This window comes from Macrosteles quadrilineatus, unplaced genomic scaffold (assembly GCF_028750875.1).
Source record: "Macrosteles quadrilineatus isolate MER2022 unplaced genomic scaffold, UCM_ALF_1.0 Scaffold_5__1_contigs__length_97177068, whole genome shotgun sequence".
NCBI lineage: Eukaryota > Metazoa > Arthropoda > Insecta > Hemiptera > Cicadellidae > Macrosteles > Macrosteles quadrilineatus.
This window is the reverse complement of record NW_026542598.1, coordinates 83,266,954-83,289,583: the sequence shown is the minus strand read 5'-3', so window position 1 is coordinate 83,289,583 and position 22,630 is coordinate 83,266,954. Positions and strand designations below refer to the sequence as shown.

General features: G+C 35.3%; 2 protein-coding genes across 5 annotated transcripts in view; one reads left to right on the top strand and one right to left on the bottom strand.

The window, feature by feature from the left end:
- Positions 1–253: 253 nt before the first annotated feature.
- Positions 254–22,630, bottom strand: part of LOC128994337 (rho GTPase-activating protein 39-like) — a 72,493-nt gene continuing 50,116 nt past the window's right edge. For all 4 annotated transcript variants that reach the window (XM_054418800.1, XM_054418804.1, XM_054418802.1 and 1 more), the window contains 5 exons: positions 16,796–16,958; positions 15,691–15,848; positions 12,303–12,564; positions 11,132–11,330; positions 254–2,050 (listed from right to left, as the gene is read on the bottom strand). In XM_054418800.1, coding sequence (XP_054274775.1) covers positions 11,136–11,330; positions 12,303–12,564; positions 15,691–15,848; positions 16,796–16,958 — 778 coding nt within the window. In that variant the 3' untranslated portion in view covers positions 254–2,050; positions 11,132–11,135. The remainder of the gene's footprint in view (positions 2,051–11,131; positions 11,331–12,302; positions 12,565–15,690; positions 15,849–16,795; positions 16,959–22,630) is intronic.
- Positions 18,207–22,597, top strand: LOC128994338 (uncharacterized). The gene is made up of 3 exons (XM_054418805.1): positions 18,207–18,293; positions 20,019–20,086; positions 21,938–22,597. The coding sequence occupies exons 2-3, from the start codon at positions 20,033–20,035 to the stop codon at positions 22,481–22,483; spliced, it is 600 nt and encodes a 199-aa protein (XP_054274780.1). The 5' UTR covers positions 18,207–18,293; positions 20,019–20,032; the 3' UTR covers positions 22,484–22,597.

The following is a 22,630-nucleotide window of genomic DNA, read 5'->3' as shown; positions in this document are numbered from 1 at the left end:
TCGTTACCAATTTTGTAACAAAAATGGATGCGTAATTCTGAAAAATAATTTAAATTTCACAATAATTTCTTCTTATGAACTTAAGAATCACAATGCTTTATTAGGCAGAGTTTTTTTTATCAACTATGACTATTTATTTTTATTTATAGATAGAATATAAAAAAAAATCCTCTCGGCCGTGCGCCCTCTGGGACCTTGCGCCCATAGGCCCGGGCCTACCGGGCCTATTGGGAAATCCGGCCCTGTTGACAAAACTTAAGTTGATTGGACCACTTAGTGTTTAACACTCTTAAAAAATTAAGTGCAGTCATAGAACAAAGTAGTAAGTTCAGTGTAAGAACAAAAAACTTCATGAAACAAAACATACCACATTTCTTTAAAATTCCAATAAAACAATACTATAAAAACCACTAATGATTACTCAATAAATACAATGTTTAAAGGAGCACAATGGTGGTATTATATGTTATCGCATAATATATAATTCAATAGTATTTCTAATTTATTCTTTCCACATAATACAAAAATACCACAAGCTAGTGTTGTGTTTTTGGAACTCATTTGGGATTATCAAAGCAAAGTTCTATAAACAGTTTTATAGAAGTTAAATACATATAAAACAAATTGGTAATGTAATTACTACATTAAATCAACATCGCATTGGATTGCTGGGTTTAACAAAATCATTTTGGGACTAAAACTATAGAGAAACTTCAGGGTGATGTTAAATAGTAATAATCGTTTACGTTAGTTAAACTGTGCACAGTCTAAACTATCTTTAAAAGGTTGAAAATGATGTTAAACATAAAAGTATTGTTGTATTTCAGTTTAGATGGACTTAGTCTGTGAGAAAAAGTCCAAGGATTTTTTATAATCTCAATTATAACAATTAAACTTGGAAATACCAGGATTAAAAATTATCCTCGTCGAAGTCTATTTTTAAGTAACAAATTTGAAAACAAAACTGCACATGCTTGTAAAAGTTCAGGCATTTTCACAGCTCATTATTAGTCATAAATTATATCAGACTTGTGATTTAGTGATGACTCAAGATTTTTTCATCCGTTGACCTTATGGTGTTGATAGAACTTACTATCATAGCAATTTTTTGAAGCAAATTTCCTAATTTATTATTAACATTAACAGTGATATCCTAAAAATTTTAACTAAGCCCCGATACTCCCTAACAATTGTTTACATGTTGCCCGAAAATTAGGTCTACAATTATCCTAAAACTTGTTGGCAAAAAATTACCTAATATATAAGACGTTAATGTCCTGAATTTGTCAAAAGTTTTACCTATCATTTTTTATATAAATAAATAACTAAAATTCAAGCATTTATGTTATAATAAGTTCTACCAATACAAGGAAGGTTTAAAGCAAAAACTAATACACTTATTCATCAGTAAATCACGAAGTCAAAAGATGAGAATTACATAATTGTTGTAAATCAATTAATTTAACTACATAAACCAACTACGTTGAAGTTTCTCTAAATTGTTAAGAAATTTACCTACAAATTGAATTATTGATAAATCAATATCAATCAAATATATATTTAGATCCACCAAAAAAGTGCACAGTTCACCAGGTATTTAAAAGCAGGATGAAATGCAAAAATACTTTTTAGCATTGTAGCATGCAGTAGGCTACACAATGGAATTTCTGAAAATTAAATGACTAGCGAGATATTTACTCCGTTCTATAACACAAACAACAAACGCAGAATAGGAAGATTATTATCGATTGAGCACTGACCCTTCGTCTTTCGCTGACGTTGAATTGCGATCAGATTCGTGTACGGATTCCGACCCATAGGGTTTGCATTGTACGAATGCTAGTTTCTTAAACTCTTAAAACGTATTTGTCTGACAAACATGACTAATTCTTTACAGAATGATAAACAACAAATTAAATACAAACAAATTATATTACATTCTGAGATTATTCTTATTTACACGAAAATAAGACTGTATACTTAATCTGCTAACTTTGGTATGAATGGCATAACTCAGGCACAAATTGTAGTGTCTGGTCGCTCCGACCATCTGTAACAAAAGATAAGATTTCCAGTTTATTTTTCAAGCAAATGTCACAAAAGTCAACAAGATACATAATTTAGACACAGGCACAATCAGTAGAATTTTAAGATTAAAGTAAATGTAACGTTGAATTTTTAGAGTACGGTGTTGTATTTAGTGATGGGCGGATCCAAGAAAATGTCGGTACCGGATCCGGATCCAGATACACACTGTCATAAGGGCGGGTTAAAAAAACGTAATTAACAGAATGCCAATTTAAATCATACTGTTTAAAATTAAATTGGTAATGTTTAAAGGTTAATATATCTTATATATAGAGTAATCTCCAGTTGAGCCCATAATCCCTCATTTTGTGGGGGCACTAAAACTTTTCAAAATCTTAAAATGAAACTATGTGCTAAGTTTGAACCACCAAAAGGGCATCTGTGTATATTTTACTATAGTTTGATCTTGAGTATGCTATATCGTGGTTTGTGCATGCAGCATCCAATTTATTTATGCCTGGATCACCTCTTGTAATCTCTTCCTTAAATTCGTTTCAGGTCCACAGTACTGATAGCCGGGTAAGTGAAGTTCTACAGGTGAAATACCCTGTGTCTGTGTACAAGAACACTATTCTGTGTTCTAACATATTAAATGGGGGAATCTTGACTTTTTATTTACCCTGTATGTACACAGAAAATCTTGTACACAGACACAGGGTATTTTACCTGTAGAATTTCACATACCCGGCTATCAGTAATGTGGACCTGGAACAAATTTAAGGAAAAGATAAGCAAGGGGTGATCCAGGCATTAATAAATTGGATGCTGCACGCAAAAACCATGATATAGCATACTCAAGATCGAAGGTAGGGAAGGGTCGAATCCGGATCTTGAATCCACCCAATCTTAAGAAAAGATTGGGAATTGAGGATATTTTTTTTTAGAATAGAATTATGAGGCATATACTGTGACATTGACTAACCATAGAGGTTATTTAAGTCGCAATATACAGTACTCTGACGTGACACTGACCATGGAGGTTATTGACGTCAACAATATACAGTACTGTAACATTGCCTAACCATAGAAGTTATTGACGTCGTAATATACAGTACTAAGACATTGCCTAACCATAGAGGTTATTGACGTTGTAATATACAGTACTAAGACATTGCCTAACCATAGAGGTTATTGACGTTGTAATATACAGTACTAAGACATTGCCTAACCATAGAGGTTATTGACGTTGTAATATACAGTACTGTGACATTGCCTAACCATAGAAGTTATTGACGTCGTAATATACAGTACTAAGACATTGCCTAACCATAGAGGTTATTGACGTTGTAATATACAGTACTGTAACATTGCCTAACCATAGAAGTTATTGACGTCGTAATATACAGTACTAAGACATTGCCTAACCATAGAGGTTATTGACGTTGTAATATACAGTACTGTGACATTGGCTGACCATAGAGGTTATTGACGTCGTAATATACAGTACAGTGACATCGCCTAACCATAGAGGTTATTGACGTCGTAATATACAGTACTGTGACATTGACTAACCATAGAGGTTATTGATGTCGGCAATGTACAGTACTGTAACACTGCCTAACCATAGATTTTATTGACGTCGTCATATACAGTACTGTGACAGTGCCTAACCATACAGGTTATTGACGTCATAATATATACAGTACTGTGACATTGCCTAACCATAGAGGTTATTGATGTCGTAATATACAGTACTGTGACATTGACTAACCGTAGAGGTTATTGACAAATGACAATTCTTTATTGCACATAACATCTGTTAAAGTTATTACAAATGTAATACACAGACAGGTACATTGTCAAGGTTTCTAATAAATAAGGAAATCTAAATAGGTATAAAAAACCTAGGATTTAGCCAGTAAGTTACCCCTACAAAGCTACAGCATGGTGGAACTGTTTATGTTAGGAGAGGTTGATGAGAGATTGGGTGTTTGTTACCAGGAGTCGTTGAAAAATTCCTCAAGAGTGTAATATGCTTTTTCTACTAAAACTGTTTTAATTTTGTCTGTAAATTTTGCTAAGTTTAATTGATTTAAGGAGTTTGGAATTTTATTGTAAATTTTTAACCCCATATAGAGAGGACTTGTTTCATATTTTTTTAAATTATGAGTTGGGTATTGAAAAATGTCTCGTCTTCGTGTATTATATGAGTGATTACTAAGATAATTTTGAAACATACCAGGATTTCCATGAACCATTTTTAAAATTTCAAAAACGTATATTGAAGTTAGAGTTAAAATTTTAAAATTTCGAAACAATTGTCTACATGATGTTTTTTGGGGCAATTTGCAAGAGTTCTGATTATTGACTTTTGTTTTTTTTAAACTTTGTGGACATCTGTGGCTGTCCCCCATAATGTAATACCATAGCTTAAAATAGAGTACACATAAGCATAATAAACATTTTTACATACTTCCAAGGAGGTAACCTGAATTAAAACACTTAAAGCATATCTTGTTGGACTAAGTTTTTTGTTTAGAAAATTAATATGTTCTGTCCATTGTAGTTTACTACCCAAATATATCCCTAAAAACTTTACTACATTTGTGGGCGAGGCAGTAGTTTCTGTTCCATTTTCTGGTTGAATTTCTCAATTTGAAAATTAAAACACTAGTTTTATCTTCATTCAAAAGTAAGCCATTTTTTAAAAACCAATTTGCTATTTCTCCAATTGTTTCTTTGACATCATCATGTAACATTTTAACAGTACTTCGTCTGATGAGAGCTGTTGTATCATCTGCATAAAGGGTAAAGTTACAGATTTGATTTGAAAAATGAAAAGGTAAATCATTAATATATGTGAGGAATAAGAGAGGACCTAGGATTGAACCTTGCGGAACTCCATAGTTATTATTTGCTCAAGAAGAGTATTTGTTCCCAGAGGCGGTTTTAATTACTGTTCTTTGATTTCTATCGCTTAAGTAAGACTTCAAAAGTTCAATTATTTGTCCATGAAAACCAATTGCTGTAAGTTTTTTGATAAGAATTTTGTGATTAACACAATCAAAAGCCTTGGATAAGTCGCAGAACACACCAGCTGTGCACTGCGACTCATCCAAGGCCTTCAAAGCGCAATTTACAAAGTTGTTTAAAGCTGATTGGGTATTTAGATTTTTACGGAAACCAAATTGTTCCTTGCAAAACTTGTAGTTATTTTCCAAAAAGCTAGATAATCTAGTGTGAAGAATTTTTTCATAAACCTTTGAAACATTACTTAATAAAGAGATCGGTCTGTAGTTCTGTACTTCATTTAAACAACCTTTTTTGTGAATGGGTACTATTTCTGAGAGTTTTAGTAGTTGGGGAAAAACACCTTCTGCAAAAGATTGATTAATTAGTGTAGCCAAGATGTTTGATATTTCATTTGCTGACCATTTCAATAATTTAATGGGTATACCGTCCCAGCCACAGGCATTACTGTTCTTTAAACTTAGAATAGTTTTTTTTACTTCAATTTCATTTGTTTGACGAAGATTACCTAATTTTGTCATCTGAACTGTAGGATTGTTAGCATACGGATTGATATTAGCACTGTGTGGCATGTTTGGCAGCTTAAGTATATTGACAATGTTGGAGTACTGATAATATTAAACAGTTCCGCCACGACTACAGCATCATCAATAATTTCATTGTTGACCTTAAGTTTAATGTGAGGCTTAACAATTTAACTTTTAACACCTACACCTAATTCTTCCTTTACAACATTCCACATGGCTTTGGACTTATTTTTTGCTTGCATTATATACCTATCATTTGCAGATTTCTTAGCTTTTTTAACAATCTTTTGAAATATCTTTTTGTAATTTTTTACATAGCTTAGAAAATTAGGATCATTACTAAATTTTGCTTCATAATGTAATTTTCTTTTGTTTATTGATGACACTGTTATCCCTAAAGTAACCCAAGTTTTTGATTTACTTTTATTTTTTGCTTTAAAAGGTTTGACTGGAAAGATTTCATCCATACTTAATTTAATCTTAGCCAAAAAATTTTTGTAATTGTTATCCACTGAACCATCTAAAGATAAAGACATCAAATTACATCTCAAGCTATTAATAAATGGGGCGATGGATCCTTCAGGAAAACGTCTTTGATAGGATTTTACAGAGTTTGTTGATTTGAATTTAAATTTACTACTAATAGGTAACTGAAGGAATAGAGCATTGTGGTCAGACATAGATAAATCAAGATTCTCAAAAGGAGCTTTACCATAATTTATAGAAGTTAGAAAGTTATCAATGCAGGTGTTTGTTGTTTTTGTTATTCTTGTTGGCTCTTTGATGTTTATCAAGAAACCATGACTACTAATTATATTTTTAAATTCTTCTACTGAATTACTATTCTTTTTTAAAAGGTTAATATTAAAATCAGCTGCTATAACAATTTGTTTCTTTTTTGCCTCAATTTTCAAAACAGTTAGGAAGCTTTGAAATTTTTTAAGAAACAAATTACTAATGCAATTTCCTGGTATTCTATAGACTGATACAATTAACAAATTAAGATCTTCAATTTCTACAAATGACCCTTCAAAGGTAAACTCCTCATTGAAAGTTTTACTTAGATCTTGTCGTGAAATGGTAGAAAGGGAATCATGGACTAGTATACAAGATCCACCTCTAGAGTAATTCCTGAAAAATCCATCCCTCAAACTGAAATTGTGTATTCTATTTAACAACAGTTTATTTGATTCTTTTATATTATGTTCATTAAAGCAAATTATTTTAACATTTTTTGTGCTTTTTAATAAAATATTTATCTCTTCAAATTTTTGCTTAATTCCTTGAATGTTGTAGTGCATTATACAATTACTTAGATTTTTTGACAACACAATTTCATTACCGATACCTTTGTCGCCTTTATCAGATTCTGGAAAAGAATACTGCCCATTATCAAACACATCAGTCATGTTAGGTATTACTTTGTAACTAATGGGGGGAACGTGGTCAAATTTCCTAAAAAAGGTATGGCATTTGGTCTGTTAATCTTATACATTTCTATTTTAGTAGTTATATAATTAAGTTGATCAGAATTAGGGGTTGCAAACCCTCTGAATGGAGATTTTAAATCTGGAGAGTGGGGAGGACTGACAGAGTGTGGAGGGCTAGGGGTGGTTGACATTTCAGGGGTAGTGACAGGGCTGAGGGTGATATTACCATCACCTCCACTTTCACTCTCACTTGGCTGGCTCACATCACTCACTACACTTTGGCACCGGCTGGAACCATGGGGAGATGCGGGCAGGTGGTTGCCGGGACAGGGTGTGGTGGAGGTGTTGGCGCCAGTCAGCTCCAGCGGTGTAAGGGTGGCTGCAGCTGGTGGGATCAGCTCTCTCAAGGTGTGCACAAACTCGCTGTGACTAAGTCCTCTCCAAAGCCTCCGCCCGGCTTTTTGGTCATAGGAGACGATGATCACACGTGCGCCAGTCTGCCGTTCGAAGTTAATAACATTTTGAATAAAGTGTTGTGGCTTTATTAGATCTCTGACGCATCCCATTGCTGAGCAGATGAGAGTTGAAAGCTTCTTAGTCTTGGAAGTCTGTTATAAGCTGGTTAAAAGCTTCGTTGTAGTCTGAATTAGTCGGTTTCCCCCAATAGTGATCCTTGGTGACCAGGCTGTAGATGGTAGGTCCATTATCCACTTCTTATTGGTGTCGTAATATACAGTACTGTGACATTGCCTAACCATACAGGTTATTGACGTCGTAATATACAGTACTGTGACATTGCCTAACCATAGAGGTTATTGACGTCTTAATATACAGTACTGTGACATTGCCTAACCATACAGGTTATTGACGTCGTAATAAACAGTACTGTGACAGTGCCTAACCATACAGGTTATTGACATCGTAATATACAGTACTGTGACATTGCCTAACCATACAGGTTATTGACGTCGTAATATACAGTACTGTGACATTGCCTAACCATAGAGGTTATTGACGTCGTAATATACAGTACTGTGACATTGCCTAACCATACAGGTTATTGACGTCGTAATATACAGTACTGTGACATTGCCTAACCATAGAGGTTATTGACGTCTTAATATACAGTACTGTGACATTGCCTAACCATACAGGTTATTGACGTCGTAATAAACAGTACTGTGACAGTGCCTAACCATACAGGTTATTGACATCGTAATATACAGTACTGTGACATTGCCTAACCATACAGGTTATTGACGTCGTAATATACAGTACTGTGACATTGCCTAACCATACAGGTTATTGACGTCGTAATATACAGTACTGTGACATTGCCTAACCATACAGGTTATTGACGTCGTAATATACAGTACTGTGACATTGCCTAACCATACAGGTTATTGACGTCGTAATAAACAGTACTGTGACAGTGCCTAACCATAAAGGTTATTGGCGTCGTAATATACAGTACTGTGACATTGCTTTACCATACAGGTTATTGACGTCGTAATATACAGTACTGTGACATTGCCTAACCATAGAGGTTATTGACGTCGTAATATACAGTACTGTGACATTGCCTAACCATACAGGTTATTGACGTCGTAATATACAGTACTGTGACATTGCCTAACCATACAGGTTATTGACGTCGTAATATACAGTACTGTGACATTGCCTAACCATACAGGTTATTGACGTCGTAATATACAGTACTGTGACATTGCCTAACCATAAAGGTTATTGGCGTCGTAATATACAGTACTGTGACATTGCTTTACCATACAGGTTATTGACGTCGTAATATACAGTACTGTGACATTGCCTAACCATACAGGTTATTGACGTCGTAATATACAGTACTGTGACATTGCCTAACCATACAGGTTATTGACGTCGTAATATACAGTACTGTGACATTGCCTAACCATAGAGGTTATTGACGTCGTAATATACAGTACTGTGACATTGCCTAACCATACAGGTTATTGACGTCGTAATATACAGTACTGTGACATTGCCTAACCATAGAGGTTATTGACGTCTTAATATACAGTACTGTGACATTGCCTAACCATACAGGTTATTGACGTCGTAATAAACAGTACTGTGACAGTGCCTAACCATACAGGTTATTGACGTCGTAATATACAGTACTGTGACATTGCCTAACCATACAGGTTATTGACGTCGTAATATACAGTACTGTGACATTGCCTAACCATACAGGTTATTGACGTCGTAATATACAGTACTGTGACATTGCCTAACCATACAGGTTATTGACGTCGTAATATACAGTACTGTGACATTGCCTAACCATACAGGTTATTGACGTCGTAATAAACAGTACTGTGACAGTGCCTAACCATAAAGGTTATTGGCGTCGTAATATACAGTACTGTGACATTGCTTTACCATACAGGTTATTGACGTCGTAATATACAGTACTGTGACATTGCCTAACCATAGAGGTTATTGACGTCGTAATATACAGTACTGTGACATTGCCTAACCATACAGGTTATTGACGTCGTAATAAACAGTACTGTGACAGTGCCTAACCATACAGGTTATTGACGTCGTAATATACAGTACTGTGACATTGCCTAACCATACAGGTTATTGACGTCGTAATATACAGTACTGTGACATTGCCTAACCATAGAGGTTATTGACGTCGTAATATACAGTACTGTGACATTGCCTAACCATACAGGTTATTGACGTCGTAATATACAGTACTGTGACATTGCCTAACCATAGAGGTTATTGACGTCGTAATATACAGTACTGTGACATTGCCTAACCATACAGGTTATTGACGTCGTAATAAACAGTACTGTGACAGTGCCTAACCATACAGGTTATTGACGTCGTAATATACAGTACTGTGACATTGCCTAACCATACAGGTTATTGACGTCGTAATATACAGTACTGTGACATTGCCTAACCATACAGGTTATTGACGTCGTAATATACAGTACTGTGACATTGCCTAACCATACAGGTTATTGACGTCGTAATATACAGTACTGTGACATTGCCTAACCATACAGGTTATTGACGTCGTAATATACAGTACTGTGACAGTGCCTAACCATACAGGTTATTGACGTCGTAATATACAGTACTGTGACAGTGCCTAACCATACAGGTTATTGACGTCGTAATATACAGTACTGTGACATTGCCTAACCATACAGGTTATTGACGTCATAATATACAGTACTGTGACAGTGCCTAACCATACAGGTTATTGACGTCGTAATAAACAGTACTGTGACATTGCCCAACCATACAGGTTATTGACGTCGTAATATACAGTACTGTGACATTGCCTAACCATACAGGTTATTGACGTCGTAATATACAGTACTGTGACATTGCCTAACCATACAGGTTATTGACGTCGTAATAAACAGTACTGTGACAGTGCCTAACCATAAAGGTTATTGGCGTCGTAATATACAGTACTGTGACATTGCTTTACCATACAGGTTATTGACGTCGTAATATACAGTACTGTGACATTGCCTAACCATAGAGGTTATTGACGTCGTAATATACAGTACTGTGACATTTAGAAAAAAATCGGGACAAAATCGGTCTTGTACATGGATACAGACAGCTTTGTGTCAGTAAAAAAAATCGGAAAAATTGGATCCTTAAAAACCGGATCCAGCCAAAGATCCGAAATTTTTTGGATCCGATTTGGTGCCGGTTCTAGCTCGGATCCAGCGGATCCGGTAGTCACTTTGTATTACATTGTCTGATGATTTCAAAATATGGTAGTCCTGCAAACTTGGCACTTGATAACCAAGATAAATTATGTAGGTTATAAAAAGACAATGTACTTAACTATATTTTCAGTTTAATCTTTAGGCTCTATTTCCGATCAATACTCTTGTATTTCTTAAATTTAAAACCTTTCCGCTTTCCGGTCTAAACTATGCATAATAGATTTTCTAAATACTTGTCCACAAGAACTGCAGGACAAGGTGATAATCCAGTATTAAAACAACTGCATATTCAGAAACTAAAGTGAGCTTTCAAGCTATAAAAATAACAATCCTTAACATTACAGAGCAGTTAAAGACAAGGCGTTACCTTTCTATACGACTCCCTCCACAAAGTTGGTGTCTAAGTACTGAATGAGGGTGCGCATGAACGCCATCTCCTTGCGCGCGTTGTCGAAGATGACGCGAGGGTCGTGGGAGGTGCAGCGCAGACAGTTAGGTGCGATCACCATGGCCAGGTTGCTGGCGTCCATCTTGGTCTGCTGTACAACCTCGCTCCGTGCAAATATCTACACAGTTAAAACAAGTTTAATCATTCACTGCAACTCCGTCAAAGACAATATATGAGATTTGTGCGGACCAAAGAAGTTTGATCAAGCCAAGCAAATATCTACTTATTTAAATGAAGTATAACGATTTACCGCAGCTATACAATTTAAATCACTGACAATACATAAATGAGTGCAAGCCTGAGATTTTTAATCCAGTTGATATTTTTAGTATAAAGTGAAGGTATTGTACTGCCATGCCATAAGTTAATTCGTCACAATTAATCTTTTCAAAATGCATTTGTATGTTATGGTGTAGTTAAATAGCATTTTTAAGTACTAACAAACAAGGACTGGAACTAAGTTTTAGTGGTTGATTTTGGAGTCAGGGGCCAAGGCTGAAAACTGATCACTACGTCATAACTATAATGTGTGATCGTAGCACTTTGCCATCGAGCATTGACACAGCACAACATGCCGTAATCATCCCTGGCAATTGTGGCAACATCTTAAATGTACAATCGCACAATGCTTTGTGCCATCAATGTCTAAAGAATAAATTATTGGTTTGGCTTCATTTTCTAACTTCTGACATTTTTACCACTATTTTAAGCTTCAAGCTTTATGAGGAGGCTTGGCTCGTCTCAAAAATCCAGCTTCTCGCACACCTCTACTGATATAGTAGGCCTAAAGGAGAAATTTATTAAAATCTAATTAAAATATCATAACAAAAATAGAGTCTTTTTCCCTATTAATGAGTATCAATCATATATCACAGATTCAACATAAGGGGAAAAAACAAAATCACTCATCTTTACTGTTATCAATGTTAGTCCAATAAATTTATGTACTCCAAACAAGACAGAATCATCGTTTAGCTCAGCAAAATTTCATAAAATGAGAAGAGTTGGGGAAAAATTTAATTTCCAAAACAGTTTTATAACACCTACAGGTAGCAATATACCCCGACGAAAATAACCTAGGAAAACATACCTGAAGAAATCGCACAAGGTAGGACAAAACGAGCCTGTTGATTTCTGGAAGACTATCGACAATTTGTATCGCTCGGATTGGGTTATCGTGATGCTGAATACACTCGTTGTACATGGTGTCCGGTATGAGTGGCTCGTACAGCTCTCTATACCACAACTTGAGCAGAGACGCAGGAGTGTGAGCGTCCGTCCAGTCTGTGGGCCGATCCCACCTGTCTAGCTGCATCTTGAGACTAGTCACTTCATCTACATCCGCAGATACCCTGTAAACAACAAATCGGTAATAATAGAATGAATCAGTCATTTGAACATACGGTTGGAAGTCAATGAGAGTCATATAGTAAAACATTTCTCTTTAGATGTTACCCGCTAGGTTGATAGGACTACACAACACACAGATGATGCAGTGCTAACAGGAAAAGAGGGTCCAGAATATAATTACTAGTGTAAAACTTTGTGATTGACAATTTAAACCAAATTTTTGGAATCCGAGGGGACCTATGCGCAAATCACGCATAATGGGGTTCATAGCTTAATTAAATGGAAAAATAATAATGTAATACACATTTACTTTTCAAATTTCTAGATCTACACCATAAAGTCTTAACACGTTGAGTGCTGAAATGGGTTAGCATTGCGTGCCTAAAGTGCTGAAATATGATTATTGATAACTCACCAAGTAAATGATGTGAATGCATCCAAAATGTCATTAGAAGATCCCCAGGCCTCCATTTTGGTCATTATTGGTGACGTCACTTCCGGTACATCAATTGATGTAGTCCGCCGGTGGGGCCGGTTTGCTAAGTCACCGCGAAGAAGAAGTAGTCTATTTACTGTCACATTTGTGTATAACGACCCACAAACTTGTTTCTTGACACAAAAGTCGGTAATTATTGAAATAATAACCACACAAAATTATATACAATCCTTCCAAGTGTCATTTAGAACGATCGTCAATGCAAAAAATTAGTTCACACACAATGTCAAAGAAAGAGTTATTGTTATTTATAAAAACACTGTTCTTACAGAGAAGACAATTATAGAAAAAATTTAAAACTATTCAAAAACTATTTACAACCCCACCCACCGCCATTGTCATAATACATTTTATTCGGCGATGTCCTCGTGAAACTTGTCGAAACATCGCAATTCGCAAAGTCCTGGTTCACCGGGGCACACTGCACAAACATAGACGGTCACTTTCCTTTTGCCTTCTTTGGAACATACTCTGCAAAGTTTTTGTGCATGGCTTCCATTTGATCTTCTTTTTTCGTTCTTTGACAGCCTGTGCATACTGCCTGTGGTGGGGGTCCTCATTATTGGTGCTGGTTTGGGGGGCAAGAGTGCTTCGAGTACTTTCTGTCGGAAATCATACAGGGATAGTCTGTTGCCAACGTTATGCATGTTATACAGGTAGAATGAATTGACCATGACTACCTGCAAGAAGTGAATAAAGATTTTTTTTGGCCATCTGAGTGTTTTTCTCTCACATGGATAATAAGACAACATCTGATCCAAGCGATCAACCCCCTTCATATGCGCGTTATATTGCATAACGGCCTTTGGCATTACTTTCAACTGTTTCCTTTTGTTTCTGCTTGTGACCATTTCATTATCGAATTGGGTTGAAATGTACGAGACAGTCCTCTTGTCACGCCATTTACCAATCATGACACTTTCGGCGTAGTTAGAAATGGTTTCACCTTTACTCAATTGGGCCGACTTGACAGCTGCCGGTGTATTTTTACGGTCATTGCGCAAGGTTCCAGTTGTGTAAGTCAAACGACGTAGGAGTTTGGACGACAAAAGAAAACTATTGTAGAAGTTGTCCATAAAAAGTGCATGGCCCTTACCCAAAAAATCGTTCATTAGCATCAAGGTAACTTTTACTGTATGTCCTTTACCGGCACATGGGTCAGTTTTCCCTGTATAGATGTGTAAACGCAGTTGAAGGCCCTCAGGTTCGTTTAGGGAGTAAACTTTTATACCATATTTATGGCGTTTTCCCTTGATGTATTGCCGGAAAACTAACCGACCACGCCATAGAATCATTTCTTCGTCAATGGTAAGCTCGCGATCCGGATAGTAAATCTCACGCATTTTGTTGTTGAAATACTCAATGATACTCCTGATCTTATATGATCTGTCATTAGCGGGTTCCGGCCTATCCTCTGTCACTACTCTTGAAAAATTCAGGCATCTTAGTATTATTTGGAACCGGTCTCGACTCATGAACTTGCTAAAAATACATGTTTCATAAAGGTAATGGGTTTTCCAGTAATCACAAAGACGATTCAATCTAATAGAACCAGTGTGCAACAACAAGCCTATAAAGGTTCTTAGTTCCTCAAGAGTAAGGTCTTTCCATCTTCCAATTCGTGACTTGGGATTAGTATTCGGCCCACAGAAAAATTCAAATGCGTAATCGTTTGTCAATGATACGATACTTTCCAAAAATACAACATCTAATAATAAATCAAACCAATCAATAGGACTATTGTTACCGGGAATTGGCACTTTCAGTCCAGGATCACCTGTGAATGGGATGTCACGCATGCCGTTGGCGCCAAGGGTCGGACTCCATGCTGGACACACCCCGTCGTCGTCATCGGAGCTGTCAGAACTCTCCTCAGAGTCATTTTCACCATCCGAGAACACATTCTCCAACAATTCATCGTCAATATTAGGCTCCATTGCACCACAAACACATTTACACACACCACACAAAAGTACGAGATTACCACGGTCCCGTGCCGAAGTAAAAACCCGGAGCTGAAAACGATCCGCGCCAAAATAAACTCGAGAACTGGCACAACAGGCTGACGCGCGATACAACGTTCCCCGTCTATGTCTGAGCTCACACTGAACCAATAAAGTTGGAGTGGCGCGACTACAGCTTTTGATGTAGTCCGCCAGGGGCGCTCGTGACGTACTACATCAATTGATGTAGTCAGCACTCAACGTGTTAAGAGTGATTTATCTACTTCAATCTGATTGCAAACATTAAAAAAGTAGCTATTTAAAACACATTTTCATAAACAGTTTTTTCTGCCTCTTGTTTACAATCTGGCCGTGGTTAAACATTTAACTGAAGGATGAGCTGTTGGATTACAATTCATATTTAAACCATTATAAAGAAAGTTTGTCACAAACACTGAATCTTTGAAAGTGAACCCTAGAAATAATTTAAACGCAAAGGGATCAAAGTCCTTAAGTTCCATTACCATTCGCATGTGCACTGGATCATAAGCTTTAAAATGACACCTTAATAGTGAAAATCGGTTCAGTAATACAGCTAAAAACGGGGTTACAGCGAAAACACTCACTGTATTAATTACATATCATAATTCTATGTGGGTGCTTAGTCAGGTCTATCGTAGCCAGCCTACCTGAATATGCCTTCAGTCTGGGCTCCCTGTAGCCTCAGTACTTCTTCAGATAGAGTGGTCTGTATCCATGGCAGCTTGTAGTGAGGGAACCTCTCCTTCTGTAGGGCCATCACCTCTTGCAGAGTGGACCCGAACATGCTTGGTCTGAAGATCTGCAACTGAACGACACAGCAAGATTAATGATACAGATCTTATTTATTGTTGAACACCATTAGTGTGCAGTATTTAGCGTAATTGCGTCCCTAGGCCAAATTAGTCCCATTTGTAGAACTTTCCTACACTCGCGACAAAATTGTGAACAATGTTTGCGATCACGGGGACATCATTATTGTCACCCACGCTTATGAGGACCCAGTTTTGTCGTCCCCAATCATGGGAACATCACCGCCATCCCCCTCAATGAATTAATGTGGGCCTGTTGTTAATAAGTGAAAATAGAATTGTTATATAAAAAGACAACTTATAACTTAAAAAAAAACAAACAACGTTGTTGTGTCACTGTTGAATAAAACATTTTGTACAAAACGATGTTGCGGCTCCTTTTTGCTTGCATCCTTGGGACGCGGCCTAGTAGGAAACCGGCATTGACAATTATTATGGTAGACGATGAATAATTTTACTCTTGTTCTGATACTTCCTGAACAAAATAATTCAGAATCATTAGATAAACAAGTAGATTCGTCAGTTAACGTTAATACAAAACCTATCGAACTTTAAAACGGACACATGTTACAAAAATATTATTTTCTGATGAACCAGATATTTGGCATTATTTAGGTTCTTTGTTAGGGAACGGTCAAATCTTGGTCTTGTAACTATTTAAATTTGACCTTTTGTTAAATATTTCATTAGGTGATAGACAATGTAAAACGGCATCTGGGACGAGAATCAAACCATCAACCCTCAAATCTGAAGTAAAGCACTAAAACCCCTTTCTTGACTACCAAGAAAATAGGACAAAAAAAAATAAATTCATAACCAAATTCATAGAATTTTCTAAGCAAATTAGAAGAAGCGAGTCTCTGCAATTGATAAATCCTTATAATCAAAACTTGACACACAATTCACAATCAACAGACCTCTAAATTATCATATTTAAACTTACTCTAGCCTGATCGATCTCCTCCAATGTGGGTTTTCTCGGCGGTCTCTTTCCCCCCTCTCCACCCCTCTCTAGCCGCTTGCAGGCAACACTGGCGTAGTGGCTAACCTGGACGTGGATCGGCCACTTGCCTACCTCTGGGAAGTCAAAGCTTGGATCTCTGTGCCTGTGAAGCATCATGAAAATTAAATTTACAATTAATGAAACAAAACTGAATTTAATCAAAACAATTAACCTGAAAAAATAAATCTGTCATCACCTAATTTTGGCTTTAACTGATCCGTATCTGTTCAGTGTGTGGTAAAGCAAATTTATCAAATGAATCTCTGTTAACAAAAATTAGATGTATTGGTTGTCTGTCTTTGTATTACGCATAAACCACTAGACCAAATTTGCTAAATCTAATAAAAAGAATGCAGAAAAACCTTTTAAGGCTTTTGCTGCTAATGAATTGTGATAAGATTTTAATTTAAAAAATATTTAAACAAAAATATATTGGAAAAATATTTAAAGCTGTTATACCTATAAGTGACATAAGCGGGTTGCTAAAATTTTAGATTCTTTTATAAGACTTTCATATTTTCATAGACACAAATCAAATACCGTAGAGAATTTCCAATACTAAGTGATAAGTTTGTAACATGTTTTATGGTTATGCCAATGATAGTAGAAAATATGTTAAATTCCATAATAAATTGTAACGCCTTAACCATTTTTCTAGACTTGTTTTAATTTCTAGCTCACAACCTTTAACAAAACTGTTGAAGAAAGGGACAATTAATAATTCTAAGATATATTTGATCTATTGTTTCAGTTATTCTCAAGTTAATCTTATTTTAATTATGTGTATAGTTAAAAATTGCCATAAAAAATTTGTGTTATTATTATTAACAGTAAATAATGTTAAATAGTATTTTGAAAGAATTTTTTGTTTTAAGAAAAATTTATGTTACACTTATATCTATAATTCCTATCAAGGGGAAGAGGAACTTTTACAGCAGAAACTTTAAATTGATTTGAAAATATTGTATTAAATTCAATTGATGTAACTCGTGTTGTTAAAATTTTAGTAATAAATGTGTGTATTGAAAACCCAATGTGAATAACAATTGGTATACAACAATGTGAAATCAGCTGATTTATGCAGGAACTAATAACAGCAGTGCCTAACCTAAATATTTACAAATAGTACAACAGTGTTAAATCAGTCAATTTACCAAGATATTAGAAGAACGAAACTAATTTAAGATCCAAATTATTACAATGAGATTGTGAAATCAGCTGATTTACATAGAAACTCTAAGAAAATAGTAGGCTAGTTGAAATGGAAAGAGGAGCGTCTATACTGTTGTTCCTAACGTTTGTAATGGTAATGATGGCAGACTGATAATCATATGTATGTACACAACTGTGTGTATGACAGTGCCACATAAGTATACAGCTAGAAATGTGAACCATTTGTTGTGCATCTTCTGTTTTTTACACAAAACCATCATTTCTGGTAAGTGATATTTATTGCACTTAAAACTAACAATGAACTAGTTGTATTTTGATAGAAAATATAAACCATATGGTAAACTAGTTCTGACATCTGTTGATTGAAATACAATTTTTGTTCTCTATGGTTTATTTTAATAAATAACAAAACTGTATTAAAAAGTTTAAAGTTTACAAAGTTTTTTATTGTTACGGTTTAAACGATGTTATGCCATGTATAAATAAATGTGAAAGGAATTATCAACAAAGTAAAATTTTTTAAACTAAAAATAAAGTAAACAAAGAAAAACTTAAATTTGCTCATGACATCATCCAAGTTGTTGTGTAAATATTTTGTTTTATAAATGCTACTAATTTGTATTGAATGAAACAGATCTTTATATAGACATTTGAAAGATCAAATAGGATCCTCTCATCAAAATTTTTCTGAAAAGATTGATAAATAAATAAGTAAACAGGCAATAGTCAAAACCATGAAAATCCATTAATGATTGATTTGATGTCATTAATCACATAATTAATCACATCACAGATATGATAAAAATCCATTAATGATGGATTTGATGCCATTAATCACATAATTGATCACATCACAGATATGATGAAAATCCATTAATGATGGATTGATGTCATTAATCACATAATTAATCACATCACAGATATGATGAAAATCCATTAATGATGGATTTGATGTCATTAACCACATAATTAATCACATCACAGATATGATGAAAATCCATTAATGATGGATTCGATGTCATTAATCACATAATTAATCACATCACAGATATGATGAAAATCCATTAATATTTCAATGGATCTCTATAAAATCACTGTTATAATATGGGCTCTACTTTCTTTCACAACTTTTATGAAAATAAATTGAAAATTCATAATTCCAACTTTCTAACTAAGTCTGATACGATGTCTTTTGTCTACACCAACATTTAGCTGTACTGTGTCTTGAGGAATACAACATTGTATATGCCTAATGCTCAGTGATAAAAACCTCATAACTGAGATAATACTTTTAAATATTCATAACCCCAACTGTACACCTCAACAGTAATTACTACTTCACTTTTATGTTGTGTTCGTTATGAGGTGATTATTTTCACTGTTCATTGTTATATGAACTCTTGCTTGCTACATGTACAAAGACAAGTTTACATACGTATGTGTTTAGTTGTTAAAGGAATTTTTTTTTGCCAAGATAGTTTATTGTCTAGATTTATCTCTTTTAATAACTTAATAAAATGTTATAAAGACACACTTGCACAGGTCGGTGAGAGACAATCAAAATATATTTCTTTGTGAAGTCATTAAAAAAGTACACATTTATGGAAAGAAGTAGACATTTTCTATTTGAGTCTAAAGTTATTGTCAAACCTAAGACTCATTGAGTCAAGTCGATTAGTCGCACAATAAACAAATTATTTTGTTCTTAGTGGTTAACAAGACAAATTTTTGTACTAATTAAATTTCCAACCTGGAAGTCTTAACTTATATTAGTTTTGATAACTCAATGGTAAATTTTAAAGTTTTAAAAGGACTTTAGGGAACACATATTGTATATTTGAATAAATATAAAATCGTCAAATACCCTCTAAATAAAAATAGCGATTATATGTTTCAATGAACTTATTATAAAGGTAATCTGTAATAGAGGAAAATAATTGTATGTTATGATACATAATTTGAATTTATATGATTTTTCTTTAATTTTCAGAATGAGACTATACCATGAAGCGCATTATACACATCTTCCTCATTATGATCTTGCAAACATCCAGTGAGGTAATTTAATCCATCATATCAAATATTATGAGGAATTTGAGGCATTGTTTGCATTTACAGTTTTACAATACACAACTTCTTAACCCTTCGCGGACGGGTGACAGATATATCCGCCTAAGGCTTTGGCGATAAAGGACGGGTGACAGATGTATCCGCATATGGTTTTTGATGTTCCGGACGGGAAGCGGTTATATCCGCCTTCCCTTCAGACAGACTGGCAGGTGCTTGAGCAGTAACCAGAAGTTTCGGGGTACCAAGGCGCCACTTTCCTGCCCTTTCCATGACTGCGCTCTCCCCCGCACTCTCTCCTTTTTCGCGCGCCAACCCCTCTCCTGAACCTCATCCCCCCTGGCGCACACCCCAAAACTCCTACGCTCCCCCCCCTCGACGTTTCACGTTCAACATTACGTTGTCTTTATTTATTGTTTACATATTGTTCTTTATTTATTGCCTAACGTTGTATGGTCACATCTTCAAAGACGGGTGGCGGATATATCCGCATAATTAAAAACGAGAAAAAATTATTTTGACAGAATAATGTGTTCCACTGTGTTTATTTTATGTATGTATAACAAAACATAAATATTAAAAAATAATTTTTATTTTTTCCTCTAATTTTTTCCCGTCTTATGTCATGATTTTGCCCGTCCGGGAAGGGTTAAGATATTTAATACTTTAATAGTATGTTTTGAGCTGTTTTCTGCCTCCTAACCAAATTGCAATTCCTAGAACTGGTGCAAAACGAAAAGCTTGGATGAAACTTGACATCAAAAGAGGTGCTCAAGTAAGTTTTTTTCAACCACTACAAAAAACTGAGAAACTAGATTTAAGTTAAAGTCAATAAAAATTGGGTGGATTTGATCTATAGTCTATTATTTTTAAATCGGGAACTCGTGGGAAAAAATTTCACACATTTTTCCTGGGTTTTCTGTCAGCAAAACCTTTTTGTAAAGGTTATGATTCTTGGTTACCAAGTCTATGATTTTACTAGGGATCTAAGGATCCCTTGTTATTTCAGATTAGGTCGGCAACAGTTGGTCCGAGGGATCAGTACAAGTCGAAAATAATTATCGGGCCAACCTCAAGTCGAATCGAGACAAGCTTGAGACAAGAAAAATTTATGATTTTTCTGCGATAGTGGGTGACAATGGTGTCGCTGTCACTGCAGAAGTTGTTCACGGTTTGTCGTAACCTCCAAAGATGTTTCCGTTTTGGCGTGCCCTTGGAAGGTATTCACAATTTTGAGATGCCCTGGAAGATGTTCACGATTTCACCCTGACCGCAGAGCATGTTATTGGTTTTGCCGTAACTGCAGAAAGACTTTGCACGATTTTGCTGTTTCTGCGGACCATGTCAAGAATTCACTGTGACTGAGGAAGCATTGCCATGACCGAGAGATGTTTTACGATTTTGCCATGACCTCAGAAGATGTTGATTTTTCTGTCACTACAAAGGACGTTCATGATTTTTCTGTGGCCGTTGACTAAAATCAGGTTTTCACAGTGAAATTTCAAAGCTCCCATATGTTTCCCATTTTTCACGGAACAACAAATTCAAGCATAATATAATTCCCAGTTTTTCTGGTCTGTGGCACACTATTAATACAGGGATCACTACCACTAAATACTGCAAGATACTAACAAAACTTAGTCCCAAAGCGTACGATGACATCCTAAGAGCCACTCATCAAAAAATCATGAAAGCTACTCAGTATATAAATACATCCAAAAAAAGAACTACACATAGATCTATTTTATTTGGTACACTGGTATTGTTAATTTTGATTATTAAAAAAACTACAAGGCTTTTTTACAAAGTTCAACTTTTCTGACACATTTTTTTTATTTTCAGGAACTAGAATATAACGAATTACAAGAAGTGATACAAGAGATCAACGAAATCATCGACGTGAGCTTAACCAACACTCAACTAACAGTTCACAGTGTCAGCAAACACATACTGAGCTCTTTCAACAAAGACGTCTTGTACACGACGGACAATAGAAACATCTCGAGTGACAGTGTCGAACTTTTCATCAAACTTAACACCTTACTAGACTGTCGTGAGTGGAAGCTTGTGCAAAAACAATCGGTTCCGGTCGACATCCCTTTAAACAGATGGATGAAAAATCTTAAAGTAAATTTAGTAGTGTTGGAAAACGAGATTTTAATAATTAACAACAGTATTGACAGACTGGTGATGAACGGTAGTCGGAATTTTACGGAGAAATGTGAATTTTCAAGTAACGAAGACGAGTTTTTTGATTGTTTACAAAGTGCTATCGACAAAGTTTACGACTTGTGTGACGATTTGGTTGACAGACTCAGTAGGACTTTGTCATATTTCAGGACAGTAATGTGTCTCAGTTTAGATTTTATAAATCCGATTGATAAGTAATTAAATTAAAACTTAAATCCTATTCTTTATTTTAATCTTCATTTTTGATGATGCCATTGACATAGACATACTTTGTTTGCACAAAACATTCCATGCATGTCTTAACATTTAGAATAAGTGCATTGTCAAAATTAAATCCATACATAA

Coding starts and splice junctions, on each gene's coding strand:
- LOC128994338 (XM_054418805.1), top strand. CDS start 20,033: ATGAAGCGCATTATACACATCTTCCTCATTATGATCTTGCAAACATCC. Junction 20,087..21,937: donor TCTTGCAAACATCCAGTGAG/GTAATTTAATCC, acceptor TTTTATTTTCAG/GAACTAGAATATAACGAATT.